This window comes from Mustela putorius, unplaced genomic scaffold, assembly GCF_011764305.1.
Source record: "Mustela putorius furo isolate JIRA1106 unplaced genomic scaffold, ASM1176430v1.1 tig00000275_pilon_pilon_pilon, whole genome shotgun sequence".
NCBI classification, from domain to species: domain Eukaryota; kingdom Metazoa; phylum Chordata; class Mammalia; order Carnivora; family Mustelidae; genus Mustela; species Mustela putorius.
The window spans coordinates 10,945,590-10,967,190 of NW_025421341.1; the positions used below are offsets into that span (position 1 = coordinate 10,945,590).

Below are 21,601 nucleotides of genomic sequence, written 5' to 3' on the forward strand. Positions count from 1 at the left end.
TTATGTTTTTCCATAATTATGTTGCTACAAATGTTTAACCTTTAACCCAAGGTTAAGGTACCTCTAACCTTCACATCAGTCATTCCACAGTCTTATCAAGTTGAATTCTTCATTTTGATTCCATTTTGGGTCGACTGCTTTTAATTGTTAAGTAGTTTTTTGCAGTAGGTCAACGAGCTCTATTCCCTTGAAATGTTTGAGAATGTTCTTCTTTGGGCTTTATTTATGTTTGAGGCTAGCCTGGATTTGCCTGAATTTTTAGATGACTTGATTTTTCTCCTTCTCGAAACAATGCTTATGCATACTATGTGCAATAACCCCTAATATTTTTCTCCTTTATTGTATTTAATTTGCCAAACACTTGTTATGAACCATTAAACTAATTTCATGTCATATAGTGTTTAAAAAAATTTTTTTTCAAATCTGTGCTAGAGGACATAGGGATCTAAGGTCACCAGCAACTTGAATTCCATAGGTTCTTTCAAAATATCTTCTTGCCACTTGCTGGGTGCACACCCCGGGGGCTTGTTTTCCTTGGTTTTCCATTTTGGGAGAGCAGATCAAGCTGAAAGAGATCAGCTTGCTTAGTGAAGTCTCTTAGATTATTGGTTTTATTTTGATGAGTTTGTTTTCGTTTTTCTCTGCTCAGCTAATTCTGCCTTTCAGCTACAAAACAGGTTGGGGCTTCTTTTCTCTTGTCTCCTTTTACTCCCTGAAGTTTCTTCAGTGTAGGAGATACATTTCTCAGAGGAAAGGGCTCTCTTCTAGCTCCATTCCTCCTCCAGTCAGTCTTAAGTTGGAAACTCACAAGGATTTACCCCACAATTCCCAAGGATCCTAAATTTGCCTTCAAAATATGGTTTTCTAAGTAGAAGTTTATTTTCTGTAATCTTGATCTTACTTTCAGTGAAATATATATGCTGCTAGAGACGTAGGCATGTATCAACTCTTGATGAACTCTCCCTTTTGAGTTGAGCCCAAATTTCATTGCATGGTGTAAGATTTATGGTCATTTTCTAATTCAATTGTAGATTTAATTTTGTCTTCCCAACTTTTCAACTGTTTGCATGTTTAGGGTTTGAGGGAGGAAGTAGAGGAGCCATACTCTTACCCCATCTTTTACTGTAATCTCTTGTTAGAGATTCTTGATCTGACAGAGATATGATATAAGATTATCCAATAGCCCTTTAAGGTATAGATTAAAGCAGCACAAGGTGACATACCAAAAAGTGTTAGAATAATCTAGGCCAGCACAGTCCGATAGAACTTTCTGCAATGATGGAATTAGTCTATATCTGCCTTGTCTGACACACTAGTCACGAGTCATGTGTGGCTATTGAGCATTTGAAATGCAATTTGTGACACTGAGAAGCTGAACTTTACATTTTATTTAACTGTAATTATTCCAATGTAAATGTATACAGCATGTTGTGGCTAGTGGCCACCATATTGGACAATGCACAGCTAGGTAATTTAAAGCCTGAATACCAGAGTTGGTCTAAAGAAATGGAAATAAAAGAGGATATCTAAGAGTTATAATGGTACAAATGAAACAACGTTTTTGTAAGAAAGAGAGAGAAGAAATAAAAACAATTCAGAAGCACTGTGGTGGGGAGAATGGGGAACCTGGTGGTACTGTCCAATAAAAAAGATGTATTATCAAGAGCTATTTTGAAAAATAGATATTCTTACAGGTTGAGTTCCCAGTGATAAGAAGACCTCAAAGTGGATCTAAACAATTAGATCACAATGAGCTGAGGCAGAGAGGTCAGAGCTACCAAAAACAAAAAAATCTATTTCCTTGACATTTCTCTCCGGAGAGAGAGCTTCTTCTGCCTCCATACACCCCTTTTCAGATTGCCTTGTCCTCCCCCACACGGAGAGACCCTGATATATGGCATAATAATGTCGGTTCAGAGAAATTACTATTTCACCTACCGAGTGATTAATATGAAATTAGTTACTGAAATACTCAGTGGTGCAGAGAGGATCAAGGAGAAATTTAGTTTTGTTTTTGCAAGAAAAAAATACAAGATAAAATACCGCTCTGCATCCACGGAGTACTTTTCATCTGAGAATCTTTACATACCCAGCAAGCCTAATTAATGAGAACACCTCTAAGACAGAGAAGTGATGAGATTAGGAGCACAGATACTGGTGTTCTGTTTCTGTGACTTTTAAAAACCAGGCTTGGTGTTTTCTTCTTTCATTAATGCACAAGTGTAGCTTTATGCAGCAGCCACGAGATGTTCATCTTTCTGCTGAATGATTTCTCATGAAGGCCTCGCACGGAGGAGGCACAGTAACCACACAGAAATCCCACCCCTGACTTTATTGATGTCCTGCGTTCTCTTTGCAATGGAAATCCATTCCTATCATCGTAGTGCAGCGAGCGTTCTCTGATAATCCAGTCTGCACTGTCCCTGAAAGGACTGTTTTGTTGCAGAAGAGAACAAGTTATCTTCTTTATAGAAAATTATTCAAAACAAACATCCGTGAATCTAGGACTAATGTGCACTGAAAGGGGACAGGCAGGGCTTCTTGACAGGTACCCGACCGTGCAATCTTCCTTTCATGTTCATTCAGAATCCCTTGGAGATTCAAGCTCCTCTTTACAAAAATATAAATTCTTCTAATTACTTATGTGTAGGGTACATGATTTGACTTAGTCAAAAAGGTGTGCAGTAATGTATCCTGGCATTTATTTTCATCTGTTGTGACTTGGGGTTAAATGCTGGATTTTTGTCCTGTGTCGTCTTCATGTTTTCTTTTTCCCCTTCCCCTCTCTCCTCTTTAAAAAAAAAAAAAAAAAAGCCATTCTGCCTAAAGAGAAAATACCTTGAAAGATAAAGAGGATGGCTTTTAAAGATTTTTACAAAGAATTTGATGTTCTGTAAAAAAGCTGCCCTGTGCAAAAACAGCTGTTTTTGCTTGAAGAAGAGAAAGTACCGAGAGAGTTCAATTTTTGTTTTTTTAATTCATCCAGGGTCTCTATAAATGTGTCTAGGCTGGTACAGACCTTTCACTTCTAGCCACAGCTCTCTTGTATTCTCAGAGCCCAGGATTCCAGCTTATCCCTATCCTTTCCTGAGCCAGTTCCTCTGGCTGCCTGAACCAGCAGCACCTGGCTTCTCTCATAGTGCGTGCATAACGCACCCTGTTTGCCCAGTGATGTAAGGTTACCCTCTTTCCTCATTAGCACAGGACACCTCCTGACACCATCACATCACCATTGTCCAATGAGATGCCACAGTGACCTTTCCATTTTAACACGTAACTGAGAATTTAGGAGAACTGATCTAACACTTTCCAGATTTAATGTCAAATTCTTAAAATTCAGATGGATTTGGAATCCACCTAGGTGCATTTTGCTGCTCCCATTCCCAGCAGTCTACACAGTACACTGATTAGCAGTAGCATTTTGTAATATCACTTAAGGCTCGCACGCCGTGGAGTTCTGCCAGTAATGTTTAATTCACTTATATGTGCCAATTCATCTCTGTCAGGAGCCTATTAATTTCTTCACTATTTTACTCTGTCCCCAGCCCCTATATAATGAGACACAATGATCCCCATTTGTGTAACCAAAAAACTTAGAGTCTCTCATAAATTACCTCGGATCCCACTGCTTTCAGTGACCAGAAAGCCTCTGTATTTCTTTTTCATATTTAAATCAATTTTTGCAAGCTCTTTCCTTTAAAAGAATACACTAGAACTCTAGGGTACCAAATAGGGAAATCATAGCCAAAGTATGTGATTCTGATGGGCTCTTTAACATACATCCCTCTCCCAAGGAAGACTTCCTTATTATCACACCACCGATGTACTGTTCCCATGGGGCACATCCCTTTGTAAGAAGGGAACGTTAATGAAAATCAGCCTCTGACTCTGCAGTCAGCACAGTCATCAGAGGGCAAGGTGTCAAAATACCTATTCCATTGCTATAAAAGTCAAGATCCCATAACAAATAAAGATCAGAGATATAAAATTAACCGCACGGATATTGGGTTAACAGGAGAGTAACGGCTAAGTGACTGACCAGGAGAAATCAACATAGATTCAGGAGAGTCTATCACTGTATTTCCACTTAAAATTCACATATGTCTCTGCTCCCTGTTCTATATTTTTTTCAGGATTGTAGCAAAACACCAGGAGCTAAGGGAAAAGCAGGCAAGAGGTCTTCTTGATTCTGCTGCTGGTGCAACTGGATCACTGCATGATATGGACGATGATGAAATGGACCCCAACTACGCCAGAGTGAACCATTTCCGGGAACCGTGTGCATCAAGTGTCTACAGGTCACCATCTCCGCCTCGAGCTGGACCACTGGGTTACCACCGGGAGAGCCGTCCGCTATCTCCAGAGAGAGACCACTTAGAGGGTCTCTATGCCAAGGTCAACAAACCGTATCACCCACTGGTGCCAGCTGAAAGGTAATATAGCTTATTAAAAGACAAATGTGGTTTTAATTCAGTAAGTTTCAAGTCCTGTCTCCTGCTAAAGCCGATAAAAATATATCCTTACATCTATTAAAACTGAAATGAGATAGTCCTCTTGGTAAGAGGTGGCTTTGACCCACCAGTAAGGTATTAGCCATCAAAAATAAAACGAAATAGCCAGTCATAAGTTGGCATGAATGAATGGTCGTCACTGAGGTCATAGTGCAACAGAGAACAGTTTTTGAAAGGATATTGTGGCAAAGGACTAATGATGAAAACTTTGAAGGAATATTGTCCTTTCTCCTACGAGTCCTACTGTGAAAGACTTATTCGAGAAAATGTCATGACACTGGGAGGTGAGGAGTCAGAGACTGGTGGCTTCTTTGTAGGTAAAATGGAGTTGGAATTAGAGAGAGTGTAGAGGTGCGGAGGACCTTGAAGAGCAAGGTTGGGATTTTGCGCTTAAGGAAAATGTGATCCTGTATAGATGTTCATGGATGATCAGAGGTAGAAAAAGAGATAATCTTGGCAATAGGAGTTTGATGAAGTAGAGAAAGATAAGAGGTGACAAGGCCAAGGATCTTTAGGCTTAGCAGCTAAGGAAAAAGATAATAAGACCATCTGTCAGTACAATCGAAGTAGGTAGGGAACAAAATCATTTCAACCCCACCTCCTGCCACAAATAAAATGCCTCCTCTCTTGAAAGGCTGATATAAGAGCGTTTTAGTCAATATACCTTGTTAGGTGACCCCTGGAATTACACCCGCAAGGAATGAGTTGACTGACCTTGGCTTAATCTGGTCGTAGCTTGAGTTCTGACGGGAGGAGTTGGGGGGTGGGGGAGTGGGAGGCACAAAGAGCTCTCATTCTAGATGGAAAAAAAGGCTTGTTTTCCAGATTTCTTTTGGTCCTGACAACTACCCAGTTCCTATTAGTAACCAGCTTTTGTGCGATAGCATGATATATTGCGTATGTTTACCGTTTACATTTCCCCAGCTGGGTGATATTATGCACTTTCAATTAGGTCGGGGAGAGGAAGGGAAATCATGGCATTTTTATGCAGACTGTAAAGTGTAGCTTCACAAGACGGATTACCTTTCAGAGCCTTTCCAATAACCAAGTGGGAAGGAAGGAGCAATTTTTAATCCTTACTGTCAAGCTTCCAGGTTGATAGTATTAAAGAAAGATGGTCAAGTTTTTCTTTGGGATAAAATGAAAATATAAATTCCTATGACTGTGTTAGACAGCCCCAATAACTAAACTGTTAATTCAAACGACTGATTAAGAGTTGGCCTTTTCTTCTAAGCCTTCATCTTGGGTTGACTTTTTATCATGGAAATGACAATAGCACTCATGAGTATCTTCTGGCCCAGACCAAAGCCAATCTTATTTTCCCTAAATCAGACAGGTCTTCATAGCAGTCCCCTTTGTACGGGCCCACTGCTGGAATCCCAGCAGAGAGGGACTGTCTCTAGGAACCTCCAAAGCCAGTATTTCCCTGTACTAATTCCATGGACATAAACACAAGGCATTCTATTAAAAAAAAAGTTCACTGGCCAAATGCATATGGAGAATTCTGGGTTGTGCCCCACGGAGCAGGTTTTCTTATTGCAGTCTTCATATCCCCAGTATGCTAACATGCACTGTTAAGCCTCTAAAAGGAGCATACAATATTCAGCACTATCACTTTTCAAATTTTTATCACCTAACCCTTATTTTGTTTTTCCAGATCCTATAGTTATTCTTTGGAACACGAGGAAACTCTATCCTAAGTTAATTTTCACCCATGTAGATTTGCCCAGTATAGAAATTTCTTAGGATAATGTTAACTGTAGCCAGTATATAATGAGATTTTAAAAAAAAAAAGTTATTTACTTCCCAGACTAGACAGATAGATAAGTGGTAGTCTTTCCTTTGACTCTGACCCCATTGTATTAATAAATGATCTAAAGCTCTGTCTTCGGTGGAGTTTTAGTCACTTGTCACATTTTTGGATAATAGATCAAAGTGCATGACTCTTTATACCAGAATTATCTTTATTCTGTTCTTCTCTTTCATTATATTTGAAGAGCATTCAGCCCCTTGTTCTTTAAGTCATAAAATGAGCAGGTTTTTCTTGGCATACAATAAGCACTCGATCATCATCATTATTATTATTATTACTGTCCTTTATCGTGAAATTCTCAACTTTCCTGGCATGCCTGGGAACCAGGTGAGTCTAAGAGGAGTGTTGCTGTGGGCATACCTCACACAGTGCATATAAGCAGGAACCATGAGTACCAAACCTGCCTTATGTACAATTAGAGGCATGTCATTCATTTTGTTATCTGTTTGGCCTTTCACTCAGCAAACACTCATTTGACATCTACTGTGTTCTAGCTACTGTAGTAAGTTCTAGGGAAGATCCAAAGTAGATTAGAAAGTGGCCCCAGTCCAGAGAAAGTTGTATTCTAGTTAGAAGGGGGATCAACACATAAGGAAACAGATCATTGCAATATAATGTAAACAGAAGAAAAAGAAGCTGTTCTAACTGTGCTGGTTGAGAAGGATCTTCAAAAGGAAGCAACATTTGGACTGGCTCTAGAGGGATTAGTAAATACTGACCAGATCTGGCAGAAAAAAAATGTTTTCCTTACAGAATACTTAGCATATATAAGGGTGAAGTGGGCTGAAGAGCATGGCATGTTGGGAAAGCTCTGAAGCATCCAGGAAATGGAGCGTGGAAGGGGAGAGAAAGTGACAGGGATAGGAAATGTATCTGGAAAGTAGGTTAAAGTTATATTATGAATGAAGAGATTCCATCTTATGTCCACATACTTTGATTGATAGTTGCTGTCTGGAAATCAGGGCTAAGAAGGGTTCTGAAGTTTGGCTCAAATCATGGTATCTACGCTGGGCTCCAGAGATGAATGTAAGATGGGTACAATCAGTGTTTATGATATATTGGCTAATCCCATGGACACCGGGAGCCATCAAAGAGTCATAATTAGGGAATGAGCTGATAGTTTTGTATTTGGGAAAAACAGCTCTGCCAGTCTGAAGGCAGACAAAGAGGAAGATGGTTACACTATAAGACAAATTAAGATATGATTACAATATTGAAAGATGGGAAGGGTCTGGAATAAGAGAATGGCATTGGATGAAGGAAAAGAATAAGAAGTAGCCAAGAGTTTCCGCTTAAAACTGAGAGAAAGATGTGTAGCAGAGAGCACAGAGGTGAGGCTTTCGAATACTTCAGGGAGGTCAATGGAAAGGGAACTAAAAAGAGGATTTAGGATATAACCACTAAGAGCTCTTCAATTAATTTAGAAAGAAAAATTGCTGTAGCTAGATAGGAGCAGAGGGAAATTGCAATGTGAAGAGAATTGGTAAAGTGATAAGAACTTAGCAAGCTTGGCAATAAAGATAGCATTGTTGTTATAGGATGGAAAAAGTTGCAACTTTGAAGTACCTTACATAATAGTACAGTTGACCCTTGAACAATACAAGAGTTAGGAGCACTGACCATCCCCCTCCCAACCCACATGTCAAAAATCTGCATATAACTTTTGATTCCCTAAAAACCTAACTACTAATAGCCTGCTGTTGACCAAGAAGCCTTACCAATAACATTAACAGTCAATTAGGACTTATTTTGTATTTTATATATATTATATACTATATTCTTATGATAAAGGAAGCTTCAGGAATAAAATTAAGACAATCATAAAGAAGAGAAAATACATGTATAGTACTGGGCTGTATTTATTTAAAAAAAAAATCTGTGGGTAAGTGGATCTGTGCAGTTCAAGCCGGTGTTGTTCAAGGGTCAACTGTGTTCAGAGTTAACAAGGGAATTCAGAGACCATCCAGAAAGCCTTCTCATATTATTACAGAAACTGTGGCCCAGAGAAATTTGAGTGACCTACCCAACGTCACATAGCATCGAATAATGCCTTTATCATAGGTTCCTTTTATGTTATACAATCTTTGTTTCCTTATACTACCCCATTTTAAAGACCCACACTCATATTTCCTAGTTTAGGGAACTAGTACCCAGATGGGTGGATTGGCATCCGTTTGGCTCCCAACATACAAACAGCAGGTTAAATCTCGGACTCTGGAATGAGGCTGACCTGGGTTCAGTCCTCTTCCAGATATTACTGCGTGACTTTCGGTAAGTTGACTTCTCTGAGATGCCATTTTTCATCTTCATGTGTAAGATTCAGTAAATATTTACTGAATGTACTGAGCGCCGGGACATGAGTTCAGTGCAGAGTTCATTGGAAAGCAAGGGGGAAGATGGGTACTCTCTCTCTCGAGCTTATAGTCCACTGGGGGCTGCAAAGGTGTGATGAGAACCCAGCGTGAAAACTGCTCCGTATGGGAAGCTTGTGGTGCCTGGTGCAGCTGGACCTGGGGGTGGGAGGGAAAGAGAGTGGTGTGGGGTGAGAGAGAGCATGGTGTGTTAGAGGAACTACAAGAAGTTCAGTAAAACAGAAACCTGAGTGAGAGAGTAAATGGCAAGAGATTAAAATGGGAGGCTCCAAGAGCTGGGCAAAAAGCAGATGATACAGCTTTGGAAGGCCTTGATGGGGACTTTGGGCTTTATCCTGAGATGTGGGCCAGGAGTGGGATAAGGGAGGGCTCGCTAATGTGACACCAAAATCTGGACTTCAGCCTACCATTAAATGGCAGTTTATCCTCACCTCCTTATTTGCTGAAGGAGGATTATCCTAATAGCTTTACATGTTATAATGGTTAAATATAATCTGTAGAACAAATCTCTATCTGTTATATATCTCTATGTCATAGAGACAAGTCATGTGTGGCCCACAGTAGCTTCCTAATAGGGACAATTAACTTCTGCCTCTTACCTGCCTGCTTCTCAAGGCTTGAAGCCTGAATCGTCAGTCTTTCTAAGAAAAATCTGGCTTATAAAGGATTTGTCTGTAAATGATGGTGGCTAAAAACAATCCCTATCACTATGATGGAACCATTAAGACTGGATTCTTGTGGTGCTGGTTCTTCTAGGATTCAAATATAGCAGGGGTTAAGTCCTGACAGCTCCTAAGGGTAGAATATGCTCGTTTGTCACCGCAACACCAATTAAAGGGCTCCCACAGCATGCGAACATGAAGGCTTTATGTTTAAATGAGCTTCGAACAGTCCCAGCTCAGAGGAGTAGAAGGTGTGTGTGGTACTTAACGTGGCTGCAGTTTTGCATTCACTCACATGATTACTTGACATTCTTTATGAGAGGTTGCTAGATACGTTTGGTCACACACCCTTAACCATAAAAAGGCTTTTGGGTGTTAACACCCAAAATATATGCCTTTGATTCTAAGTGACATACACTTAATTACCTTACTAATGATATTATATACATTATAGATCATATTGTAAAATATAGAAGTTAATAAAAGAATGAGACTTCTTAAGCTGTGAATAATAGTTCTATTTTCTTTCTCCCTTCAGATGTGCCCACGTCCCACTTTAGAGACCATTGGTCTCCACTTCGAGCTCCACAGGGATAAGGACCTTGCATACTTTTGTTCACCATTATCTCCTCATTTCCTAGAGCAGTCTGTACTCAATAAATATATTTGGAATGAATGAATGAATGAATGAATGAATCATTTGACAGAATCTTAGAATTGAATGGGATGTTAAGGGGTCAAGTCTTACATCCCATCCATAGGCATCTTCTCCACAAAATCCTTCACAGGATGTAATTTAACCCATGTTGGCATACCTACAGTGACAAGAATTCATGAGACATCCCTTTTTACTATAAGATTACTCTAATTGATATGGGGTGCTCACATTGTAGCCACGCAAATGCTTTCTCCATGTAACATTTACTATAGCTCCTGGGTTGACCAACCTGGACACAGAATCTAAGCCTCATTCGTAGCCCTTCCTTCAGCTGTTGGAGGTGATTGCGCTGACCACCTTCCTCAACAAATGTTTACTGAACTCCAAATATATGGCAGGCTCTCTGTTTAGACCTGACCTTACAAGGATGAAGCAAACAAGCACGTAGCCTTGAGAAGTATAATCATTTATGTAGTATAAACTCCTCTAGCAATCCTAGTCATTTAAATTACAACCCATGTATGTAGCCTTCTTGGTAGCCATATTCTGAATATGCTCCAGTCTGTTGAGTTTATGATTGTCTTCTGTTGCATGGCATGGAGAACTGGATACCATATTTCAGATATAGTATGAAAAAAAAGGCATAGAAAATCAAAGAGACTCTTACATCTTTTGATCTTAATTTGTTATTAATGCTGCCTTAATTTTTCTATCAGGTGTCATTTATGGTGTGCACTTTTTAATGAAGAGCTCTATTTTGAGTTGCTATCAAGCCAAATATTCCCAAAAATATTGTGCAGAATCCTATATTTTTACAATTATTTCTTTAAACGTAAGATAATCTCTTTACCTGAGTTAAATATTTGCTTGTTAGGTTTATCCTATTGTTTTAGCCAACAAAGATATTTTAAAGTGTTGATTTTTGTCCTCTAATATATTAGCTATCCTATACCATCCTCATATTTAATCATTATGGACTCATCCATGTCATTGATAAGATCATTGATCAATGTCAAGTATCATCCCTGCAACTCATCACTCAAGACCTCCATTAATCAACACTCTTTGGGATGAATGTTCAGTTAACTATTAATGCAGCCTACTGTTATTGAATGTACATTCTCCAGTTCATCTGTGAACATTGTGGAAGACTTTGTCAAATATTTTAGTGATATTAAGGTATACTGTGTTTGTGAGAAAACCTTGATTTACCAATCTAGTAACCCTAAAAAGAAAGGGAATTAGTTGCTCTTGATGAATACTGCATCCTTCTTCTCTTCTAGATATTCCCAAATAATGTGTCCATTTAGACTTAATTAATCAAAATAATACTTCCTGGGGTCCAGTATAATATCAGGCACTTAATATCTGCTTATCAAATACTTACTGGCGTACATACTACAGCTGTGAAATTAAGGTGGCCAACAGCACAGAGCTCCTCGGTAGCCCAGTTAAGAATCCTTGATTCCCAGCAGGCATTCACCAATGTTTGTAGAAACTCCCATTGTGTTGTATTTCACAGAGCATACAAAGAAGTTTGGAAACCATCCTTACCCTCAAGGAATTCAGTATAACAGTGAAAACTACCTCATAAACAAATAATTATAGTATAATGTGTTCCATTAGAATAGAGGTATATAAAAGACATAATATAAAAATTATGAAATTGCATATGCATTTAATTTGGGAAAGACCTGAGACTGTGGATTAGTCTTTCTAGGTAGTTGGCTCAAGTATACTAATTTTTCCAAGCCTCAGTTTCCTCACTGTAAAATGGGGACAAGAGTATACCCTATCTCCTATGGATTATTTGTAGAATAAATGAAATCCCAGTGCCTGGTTCAATAAATATTGACTACATCTAGTTAAAAATGTCATTAGACTATGTATTATTGGCCAATATTATATATTATTGGTCTACATATTAAGAAAGTTATTGAACTAAATGCAACTATTTAGGAAGGCTATTGATTATATTTAGCTGCTGACCCTTAAAATCATGGGTTTAGGAACCTGTTAGATTCTATTTCTCGGTCACATAGTTGATGGTTAATTCCTAATTCCAGCCCAAACTCTTGCTGGTGTATTTCAATCATGAGAGTTGGAAAATAGAAACAGAAAAGAAAATGGGGGTTTAAAAGGCACAAAACCTGGAAAACAGTTCAGATTCTTTTATATCAGTCATATCATCTGCATATGTGAAGAGCACAGTTTTTACGCATTTACCTACTCTTGTCAATTGCTTGTTAAAAACCATTCCTACCCCATTAGATGTCCCTCAGCTTGTCATCAGAACTAATGCTGTCTTCCTCTCCTTTGAATCTCCATTTGTTCGTGCTTGAGCTTATGCACAGTCCATTGGATGAACTAGCCCAATTTCTGGGTGTCCCAGAAGAGCTGTCATTGACAATAGCATGTCAAATCATACCCTGTTTGGCTGTAAACAACCAAAATCCCAACCGATATATTTGTCTCACCCTTTAAAGAATTTCTGTGGTTTGGGCCTCATTAAGTGACCTCTTCTCACTTTTCTCCTCTGCTTTCCCCAATAGTTAGACTGTTTTTTCATGTTACATCATGATTCCAAGAAACCTGTTGCAACTCTAGGCTTTGTGCCCACTTTCCCAGGAGAAAGGGACAAAGAGCTAATGGACTATGCCTGTCAAGTCCATCTGGTTGAAAACAGAACACCCCAACAACTTCTCACTGGCAAAAACTATATTTAAAAGTCTCTTCTAAGTGCAAGAGAGTTTTGAGAAATAGTATTTCATCTTCAGTAAACAAAGACAAGGGAGAAAGGAGTTGCAGGTAGCTTGTAGGAAGCCATCCCATGGTATCCAACACAAACAGATTACCTCTAGATGGCTGGTCTTCTTTTTTTTTCACTTCCATTAATAATGCAAAAGTTATAGATTAATGCTACATAGCACTCTGTTCAAATATATTATTAACTTCCTGTGGGAGGCTATCCTTATTACATAGACCCTCTTTTATAGCTGAGACAGAAATATTTCAGTCTGAGTATTTTTTAATATCACTTAAATAAAGCAGGTGGAGGGCTTACAGTCTTAGTTTTCATGACCACTAAAAAGTGTGTTTTGGAAAATTCGAAGATAAGGGTGATGAAGGATAGAAAAAGTGTTAACAGTAAAGCTTCCTAGCCAGGTGTGAACAGCTGGGTGTGAAAATACCTTGTGCTATTTTGGCAATGCAGGATAATTGATGTCTAGTTTCTTGATTTCAGAGATTTGGCACCTCACCGAGGCACGACTCTGTCATGCACAGTTCATTCCTCTGTTGGTATGTGTCCCCAATCTCTAGTGATTTTTCCTTTTATTTTTACTTCAGTTTAAAGGCTTTCTGCTCTCACGTCTGACTCACAGCTTTGCAAGGCTGTGTGGAGGGATTTGAACAGGGACTACAGTAGATGACTTGGAGATGTGTTTTTAGTTTCTATAAACAGAGCCAAAGTGATCTCATTTCGGTTTGGGAATCCCAGTAATAAATGCCATTTCCATAGAGAGTTAAAATTCATCACTTGAACAAAGCAATCCTTTTTTTTTTCCTTAGAACATATTGCCATCAATTTTTAAGTGACTTTTAAACAATAATGAGAAATCTCTTAATGAAACAATCTCTATGACCAGATAAGTGCTAATAATAACTGATATACCATTAACTCTACTTTCCTCCATCCCCACTCTTTAAAACTTGATGTTCTCATTAATTTTTTTCTTTTCCATCTTCTGAGAGCCCTACTCTTGGGATTATGCTAGACTTGTGTCTGCCTAAGTTGTCAGCTTCCAGGGGTGACAAATGTAGATAACCTTCTCTTCTATTATACATGAGCTAGACAAGGAGGGCTGGTACTTAGTGACCATCCATCTGTAAGACCTCCACCCTCTTGCCATCTTCAGCCTTGCTGGTAGTTTGAGGAATGCTTGCCAAAGGGTTGCTCTGATTTCCTAAAGCAGTCATTTAAGAACTGACTGGACTGTTTTTCAAATAAATGACCTGATCCTTAAGGTTTATTTATCTAAATTATCCAGTTTACCAAGAGGAGGTGGGAGGGAGTGTGCAGAATTTCTTGAGACGTATAAATAACACAAAGAGAACTCTGTCCTCCTGAGGGATGCAGCTGATACTTTGGAATATTAATGATGGCATGCTATAATAAGGGTCAGCCAAAGATGCTATAGGAGCTCCTGATGGAGACACTGAATGTAGATCTGGGTGGTCAAACAAGGCTCTCTCAAGGAATCTATATTCTGACCTAAAGAGCAAGCAGAAATTAATTGAGCAGACAAAAGACCCAAAGAGAAAACATGGCGCATTTATGGTAGGAACTGCATATATCAGAATATCTGGAGTGTAGTACATAAATTAGGCCAGCTGGAGGCAAGAAATGAAAGTCAACATAAGCCATTCTCTTTGAAGCCATATCATCTGAGATAAAACAATTAGTGTCTAGTTCAAGAGCAACAGCAAGTCCTTGAAATGGAGATGCCATATTCAGGTTTGTGCCGCGGAAACGTAACAGAAATCCTGTAGAGTAAATATCTATTAAAACTCCATGTTCTCATTAATTTTTTTTCTTTTCCATCATTTGAGAGCCTTATTCTTGGGATTATGCTAGACTCGTATCTGCCTGTTGTCAGCTTCCAGGGTGACAAATGTAGATAATCTATGAGAATCTGGAAGCTGAGAAAAATTAAGAAACTTACCAGTGGTGCCACAAGTACTAAGTGATCAGAGCCAGGTTTCCCACCCAGATATGACTCCAAAAGCCATGCATGATCTTCTACCTATGAAAGGTTTTTTTTCAAACTGCAGGTTATGATCTATAAGTACATCTTGAAAACAGTATAGTGAGCTCAATCCATATTTTTTTAAGGAAACAAGGTAGAAAAGATCATTACAATAAAAAATGATAGAAGCCACTAAGCATGTGCAAAAATCATGCATGTTGCTCCTTACCTGCCAGACATCCTATTGTCCCTCATTCATTCATTCGTTCATTCATTCCATTAAAAGAATATTAAATGTCTATCGTTTGCAAAGCACTCTACTCAAGGCTATGAGTACAAGGACATATCAGAATCCTTGGACTTGGACCTACTTCTTTGTAGTAGTGCTAGATTTGTGTTGATCAACCACACTTACTCCAGGCCTCTTGTGACCTGTGGTTTGCATTAATCTATTAGGCTAAGCCACATACCTTTTCATTACACAGTCTTTGCCAATGTTAAAGACCCAAAGATTCCAAAGTGCCCTCTTTATGATTTCTGTATTTAATGCAATGTGTAATCAGGAATAGGCCATTGTTAGGTCAACTGCTTTCCTATGTTTATCTTTTCAAACAATAAATAATCCGTGGGATGAGAAAGGGCAGTAAAAGTAATTTGACTGTTAGTACTTATAAATATCCAACATCTTAAAGAGATGTTTTAATATTTATATGTTGTGGAATACCCTCCCCTTTGGAGAGCTGACTGAGGATTGATAAGAACCCATCCAGAAATAGAATTCAAGAGACATAATTTTACACAGACTTTTAATTAATCCTGAGCAAGCATTCTAGAGTTCCTCAAACTTGGCCATTACTCAGCTCCTCACTTTCTAAATTGCCAAGGTCTCTGAGCACAGAGCCAGGAGGAATATTCTCTACATTGCAAAGGCAATGGATTTTCTATATCAAGGTCAGTAGGTGGTCTGGGCCTGAGCCATATTCGTCCTTAGAGCAAAGCCTGGCTGGATATTCTTATGCCACTTTCTCTACTGATTTCCTATTTTCTCTCTGGCTTAGTTTCCTCACCTCTAAAATGAGCATAAGCATAGTGCCTACGTAACACCATTACAAGAATTTAATTGTATATTGTATACTGTATACATATATGTACAAAAAATAGCATCTATCAGTTAATAAACATCATTTAAGTTACTATTATATATGCTAGTACCTAGGTATTTATATCATTCTACTGTTAAGATTACCATTCATCACCTAGGAATGAATTGAAGTTAGGTGGAAAATTCTAAAAGGACTTTCTCAACTTAGTAGATTTTTTTTTAATCTGGTGGACCATTTCCTGCCAATATGTGACTTCATGTATTTTTATTTCCTTTTTTCATAACTATATCCTTTAGTTACTATATATAGTCATATTTTATATAGCTACAATTATTTTTAACTCTTTATTTTGAACTTTTTATAAAGTCTCAGAAGGTTGCAAATATAGTGCAGAGAAATCCTTCTACTCTTCACCAAGTTTTCTCCAATAGTCACTACATGAAAACCAATAATTTGACATTGATACAAGGTATGTGTAGTTCTGTGCCAATTTTATCACACATGTGGCCAGTGCTACAATCAAGATATAGAACTATTTCATCACCACAAAGGTATTCCTCATGCTATACCTTTATAGTTATACACCTTTCTTCCCCCCCATCCCCAAACCCTAGCAATCACTCATCTGTTTTCCATCTCTATAATCCTGTCATTTCTAGAATATTACCTAAATGGAATCAAATAAATGGGGAACTATGTGATCTTTGAGATTGGCTTCTTCACACAGCATGATGACCTCGAGATCCACCCAAGCTATTGTAGGTATTGTACGTTCATTCCTATTTATTGCTGAGTAATATTCCATGGTATGGTGGCTATCATTTACCTATTGAGGGATAGTTTAGTTGTTTCCAGTTTGGGGACATTACAAATAGAGCTGCTATAAATAATCATCTACAGGTTTTTGTGTGAACATAAGCTTTGTTTCTTTTTTTTCTATCTGTCAGGTCTTTTATTTCCTTTTCTTACTTTATTGCACTGGCTAGAATTTCCAGTAGTATGTTGAATGGCAATGGTGAGAGCAAATATTCTTGACTTGCTCTCAATCTTAAGAGAAAAGTATGTGGTCTTTACCCCATTGAGTATGATGTTGGCCATATGTTTTTCTGTAGATGTATTTATCAAATTGGGAAAATTGTCCTAATTTCTAGTTTTCTAAGGGTTTTTATCATATTGAGTCTTACTAAATGATTTTTCTGCTTCAACTCATATGATCATGTGGTTGTTCTTTTCTACCCGATTAACATGTTGAATTACATTTATGGCTTTTCAGCCATTGAACCAGCCTGGAATAAAACTTATTTGGTCATGGTATATAATTGGTCATGATATATAATTCTTTTCAGTTATTACTTAATTTCATTTGCTAATATTTTGATAAGAATTTTTACATCTACATTTATGAGAGATATTGGTCAGTAGTTTCATTTTGTTTTCTTTTATTTTGTACTCTCATTGGGTTTAGTACCAGGGCTCACTGGCTTCATTGAATAGGAAGGGAAGTGTTATCTCTTCTTTTTCTGGAAGAAATTGTATATAACTAGTGTTACTTCTTTAAACATTTGGTAGAATTATCCAGAGAAACAATCTTGGCTTAAAGAGTTCTTCTTTGGGAGGTTTTAAATTAGAAATTCGATGTCCTTAATAATTAGAAAACTATTCCAATTATCTCATATTGTATGAATTATGGTAGCTTTCACTTTTCTAGGAGTTGGTCCCTTTAAGTTATCAAATTTATGTTGGAATTGTTCATAGCATTTCCTTATTGTTCTCTTGATAGGATATTCTCTCACTGAACTGCAGAGTCTCTTGTAATATCCTGTTTCATTCCTGATATTTGTAATTTGTTTCTTGTCTCTTACTTAGTCTGTCTTGTTGGAGCTTTGTCAATTTTATTGATCTTTTCAAATACCAAGTTATTTTGTTTTATTAATTTTCTTTATTGTTTTTGTTTCCAATTTTACTGGTTTTTGTTCTTTATTGTTTCCTTTCTTCTGCTTGCTTTGTTGGTTTCTTTGTTTGCTTTTTCTCCTTTTTTTTCTTTTGTTAAATTTAATTATTTTTATTAACATGTAATGTAGTATTTGCCCCAGGGGTACAAGGTTTGGGAATCCTCAGGCTTACACATTTCACAGCACTCGCCGTATCACATACCCTCCCCAAAGTCCATATTCCAACCACACTTTCCCTACCCCCCACCCCCAGTAACCCTTAGTTTCTTTTGTGATATTAAGCATCTCTTATGGTTTGTCTCCCTCCCGATCCCATCTTGTTTCATTTTTTTCCTTCACTATCCCCCAACCCCCCCGCCCTGCCTCTCAATTCCTCATATCAGAGAGATCATATGATAATTGTCTTTCTCTGATTGACTTATTTCGCTCAGCATAATACCTTCTAGTTCCATCCACATCGTTGCAAATGGCAAGATTTCATTTCTTTTGATGGCTGCATAGTATTGCATAGTATTTGATGGCTGCATATATACCACATCCTCTTTATCCATTCATCTGTTGATGGACATCTAGGTTCTTTCCATAGTTTGGCTATTGTGGACATTGCTGCTATAAACATTCGGGTGCATGTGCCCCTTCAGATCACTACATTTGTATCTCTAGGGTAAATACCCAGTAGTGTGATTGCTGGTAGCTCTATTTCCAACTTTTTGAGGAACCTCCATGCTGTTTTCCAGAGTGGCTACACCAGCTTGCATTCCCACCAACAGTGTAGGAGGGTTCCCCTTTCTCTGCATCCTCGCCAACATCTGTCATTTCCTGACTTGTTCATTTTAGCCATTCTGACTGATGTGAGCTGATATTTCCCTGATGCCAAGTGATGTTGAACACTTTGCCATGTGTCTGTTGGCCACCTGTTGTCTTTTCTGTACAAATGTCTGTTTATGTCCTCTGCCCATTTCTTGATTAGATTATTTGTTCTTTGGGTGTTGAGTTTGATAAGTTCTTTACAGATTGTGGACACTAGCCCTTTATGAGAATATCTTCTCCCATTCTGTCAGTTGGCTTTGCTTTTGTTGACTATTCCCTTGCTGTACAAAAGCTTTTAATCTTGATGAAGTCCCAATAGTTCATTTTTGCCCTTGCTTCCCTTGCCTTTGGCGATGTTTCTAGGAAGAAGTTGTTGCAGCTGAGGTCAAAGAGGTTGCTGCCTGTGTTCTCCTCAAGGATTTTGATGCATTCCTTTCTCACATTGAGGTCTTTCATCTGTTTGGAGTCTATTTTTGTGGGTGGTATAAGGAAATGGTCTAGTTTCATTCTTCTGCATGGGGCTGTCCGATTTTCCCAACACCATTTGTTGACAAGACTGTCTTTTTTCCATTGGACATTCTTTCCTGTTTTGTCAAAGATTAGTTGACCATAGAGTTGAGGGTCCATTTCTGGGCTCTCTATTCTGTTCCATTGTCTATATGTCTGTTTTTGTGCCAGTACCATACTGTCTGGATGTTGACAGCTTTGAAATAGAGGTTGAAGTCCGGAATTGTGATGCCACCAACTTTGGCTTTCTTTTTTCAACATTCCTCTGGCTATTTGGGGTCTTTTCTGGTTCCATATAAATTTTAGGATTATTTGTTCCATTTCTTTGAAAAACCTTGGTGGTATTTTGATAGGGATTGCATTAAATGGGTAGATCGCTTTAGGTAGCATAGACATTTTCACAATATTTCTTCTTCTAATCCATGAGCATGGAACGTTTTTCCACTTCTTTGTGTCTTCCTCAATTTCTTTCATGAGTACTTTATAGTTTTCTGAGTACAGATTCTTTGCCTCTTTGGTTAGGTTTATTCCTAGGTATCTTTTGGTTTTGGGTGCAATTGCAAATGGGATTGACTTCTTAATTTCTCTTTCTTCTGTCTTGGTGTATAGAAATGCAACTGATTTTTGTACATTGATTTTATATCCTCACACTTTACTGATTTTTTGTACAAGTTCTAGCAGATTTGGAGTGGAGTCTTTTGGGTTTTCCACATAAAGTATCATATCATCTGCAAAGAGTGATAGTTTGACTTCTTCTTTGCTGATTTAGATGCCTTTTATTTCTTTCTGTTGTCTGATTGCTGAGGCTAACACTTCTACTAATATGTTGAATAGCAGTGGTGATATTGGCCATCCCTGCCATGTTCCTGACCTTAGAAGAAAAGGTCTCAGTTTTTCCCCATTGAGAATGATATTCTCTGTGGGTTTTTCATAGATGGCTTTGATGATATTGAGGTATGTACCCTCTATCCATACACTTTGAAGAGTTTTGATCAAGAAAGGAAGCTGTACTTTGTCAAATGCTTTTTTAGCATCTATTGAGAGTATCAAATGGTTCTTGTTCTTTCTTTTATTAATGTATTATATCACATTGATTGATTTGTGGATGTAGAACCAACCTTGCAGCCCTGGAATAAATCCCATTGGTCATAGGGAATAATCCTTTTAATGTACTGTTGGATCCTATTGGCTAGTATTTTGGTGAGAATTTTCACATCTGTCTTCATCAAGGATATTGGTCTATAATTCTACTTTTTGATGGGGTCTTTGGTTTTAAGATCAAGGGAATGCTGGCCTCATAAAATGAGATTGGAAGTTTTTCTTCCATTTCTATTTCTTGGAACATTTTCAGGAGAATAGGTATTGATTCTTCTTTAAATGTTTGGTAGAATTTCCCTGGGAAGCCATCTGGCCCTGGGCTTATGTTTTTGGGGAGATTTTTGATGACTGCTTCAATCTCCTTACTGACTATGGGTCTGTTCAGATTTTCTATTTCTTCCTGGTTCAGTTTTGGTAGTTTTCACATCTCTAGAAATGCATCCATCTCTTCCCAATTGTCAAATTTGCTGGCATATAGTTGCTCATAATATGTTCTTATATTTATCTGTACTCATTTGGTGTTGGTTGTGATCTCTCCTCTTTCATTCATGATTTTATTTATTTGGGTCCTTTCTCTTTTCTTTTTGATAAGTCTGGCCAGGGGCTTATCAATCTTATGAATTCTTTCAAAGAACCAGCTTTTAGTTTTGTTGATTTGTTCTACTGTTTTTTGGTTTCTGCTCTGATTTCTGCTCTGATCTTTATGATTTCTCTTCTCCTGCTGGGTTTAGGCTTTCTTTGCTGTTCTTTCTGCAGCTCCTTTTAGTGTAGGGTTAGGTTGTATACTTGAGGCCTTTCTTGTTTCTTGAGAAAGGCTTGTATCACTATATATTTTCCTCTCAGGACTGCCTTTGCTGTGCCCCACAGATTTTGAACCGTTGTGTTTTCATTATCATTTGTTTCCATGAATTTTTTCAATTCTTCTTTAATTTCCTGGTTGACCCATTCATTCTTTAGTAGGATGCTCCTGAGCCTCCATGTTTTGAGTACTTTCCAACTTTCCTCTTGTGATTGAGTTCTAGCTTCAGAGCACTGTGGTCTGAAAATATGCAGGGAATGATTCCAGTCTTTTGGTAACAGTTGAGACCTGATTTGTGACCCAGGATATGATCTATTCTGGAGAATGGTCCATGTGCAGTACAGAAAAATGTGTATTCTGTTGCTTTGGGATGGAATGTTGTGAATATATCTGTGATGTCCATCTGGTCTAGTGAGTTACTTAAAGTCTTTATTTTTTTGTTTATCTTTTGCTTGGATGATCTGTCCATTTCAGTGAGGAGGGTGTTACAGTACCCTATTATTATTGTATTACTGTTGATGTGTTTCTTTGATTTGTTATTAATTGGTTTATATAGTTGGCTGTTCTC

General features: G+C 38.0%; 1 protein-coding gene across 3 annotated transcripts in view; it reads left to right on the plus strand.

The window, feature by feature from the left end:
- The window catches only part of PARD3B (par-3 family cell polarity regulator beta), a 1,046,368-nt gene that overhangs the window by 877,941 nt on the left and 146,826 nt on the right, over positions 1–21,601 (plus strand). For 2 of the 3 annotated variants that reach the window (XM_004764207.3, XM_004764208.3), the window contains one exon: positions 4,134–4,433. In XM_004764207.3, the coding sequence (XP_004764264.1) occupies positions 4,134–4,433 (300 nt within the window). Of the gene's footprint in view, positions 1–4,133; positions 4,434–9,896; positions 10,025–21,601 lie in introns of those variants that run through there. The other variant, XM_004764213.3, reaches the window with a different exon arrangement.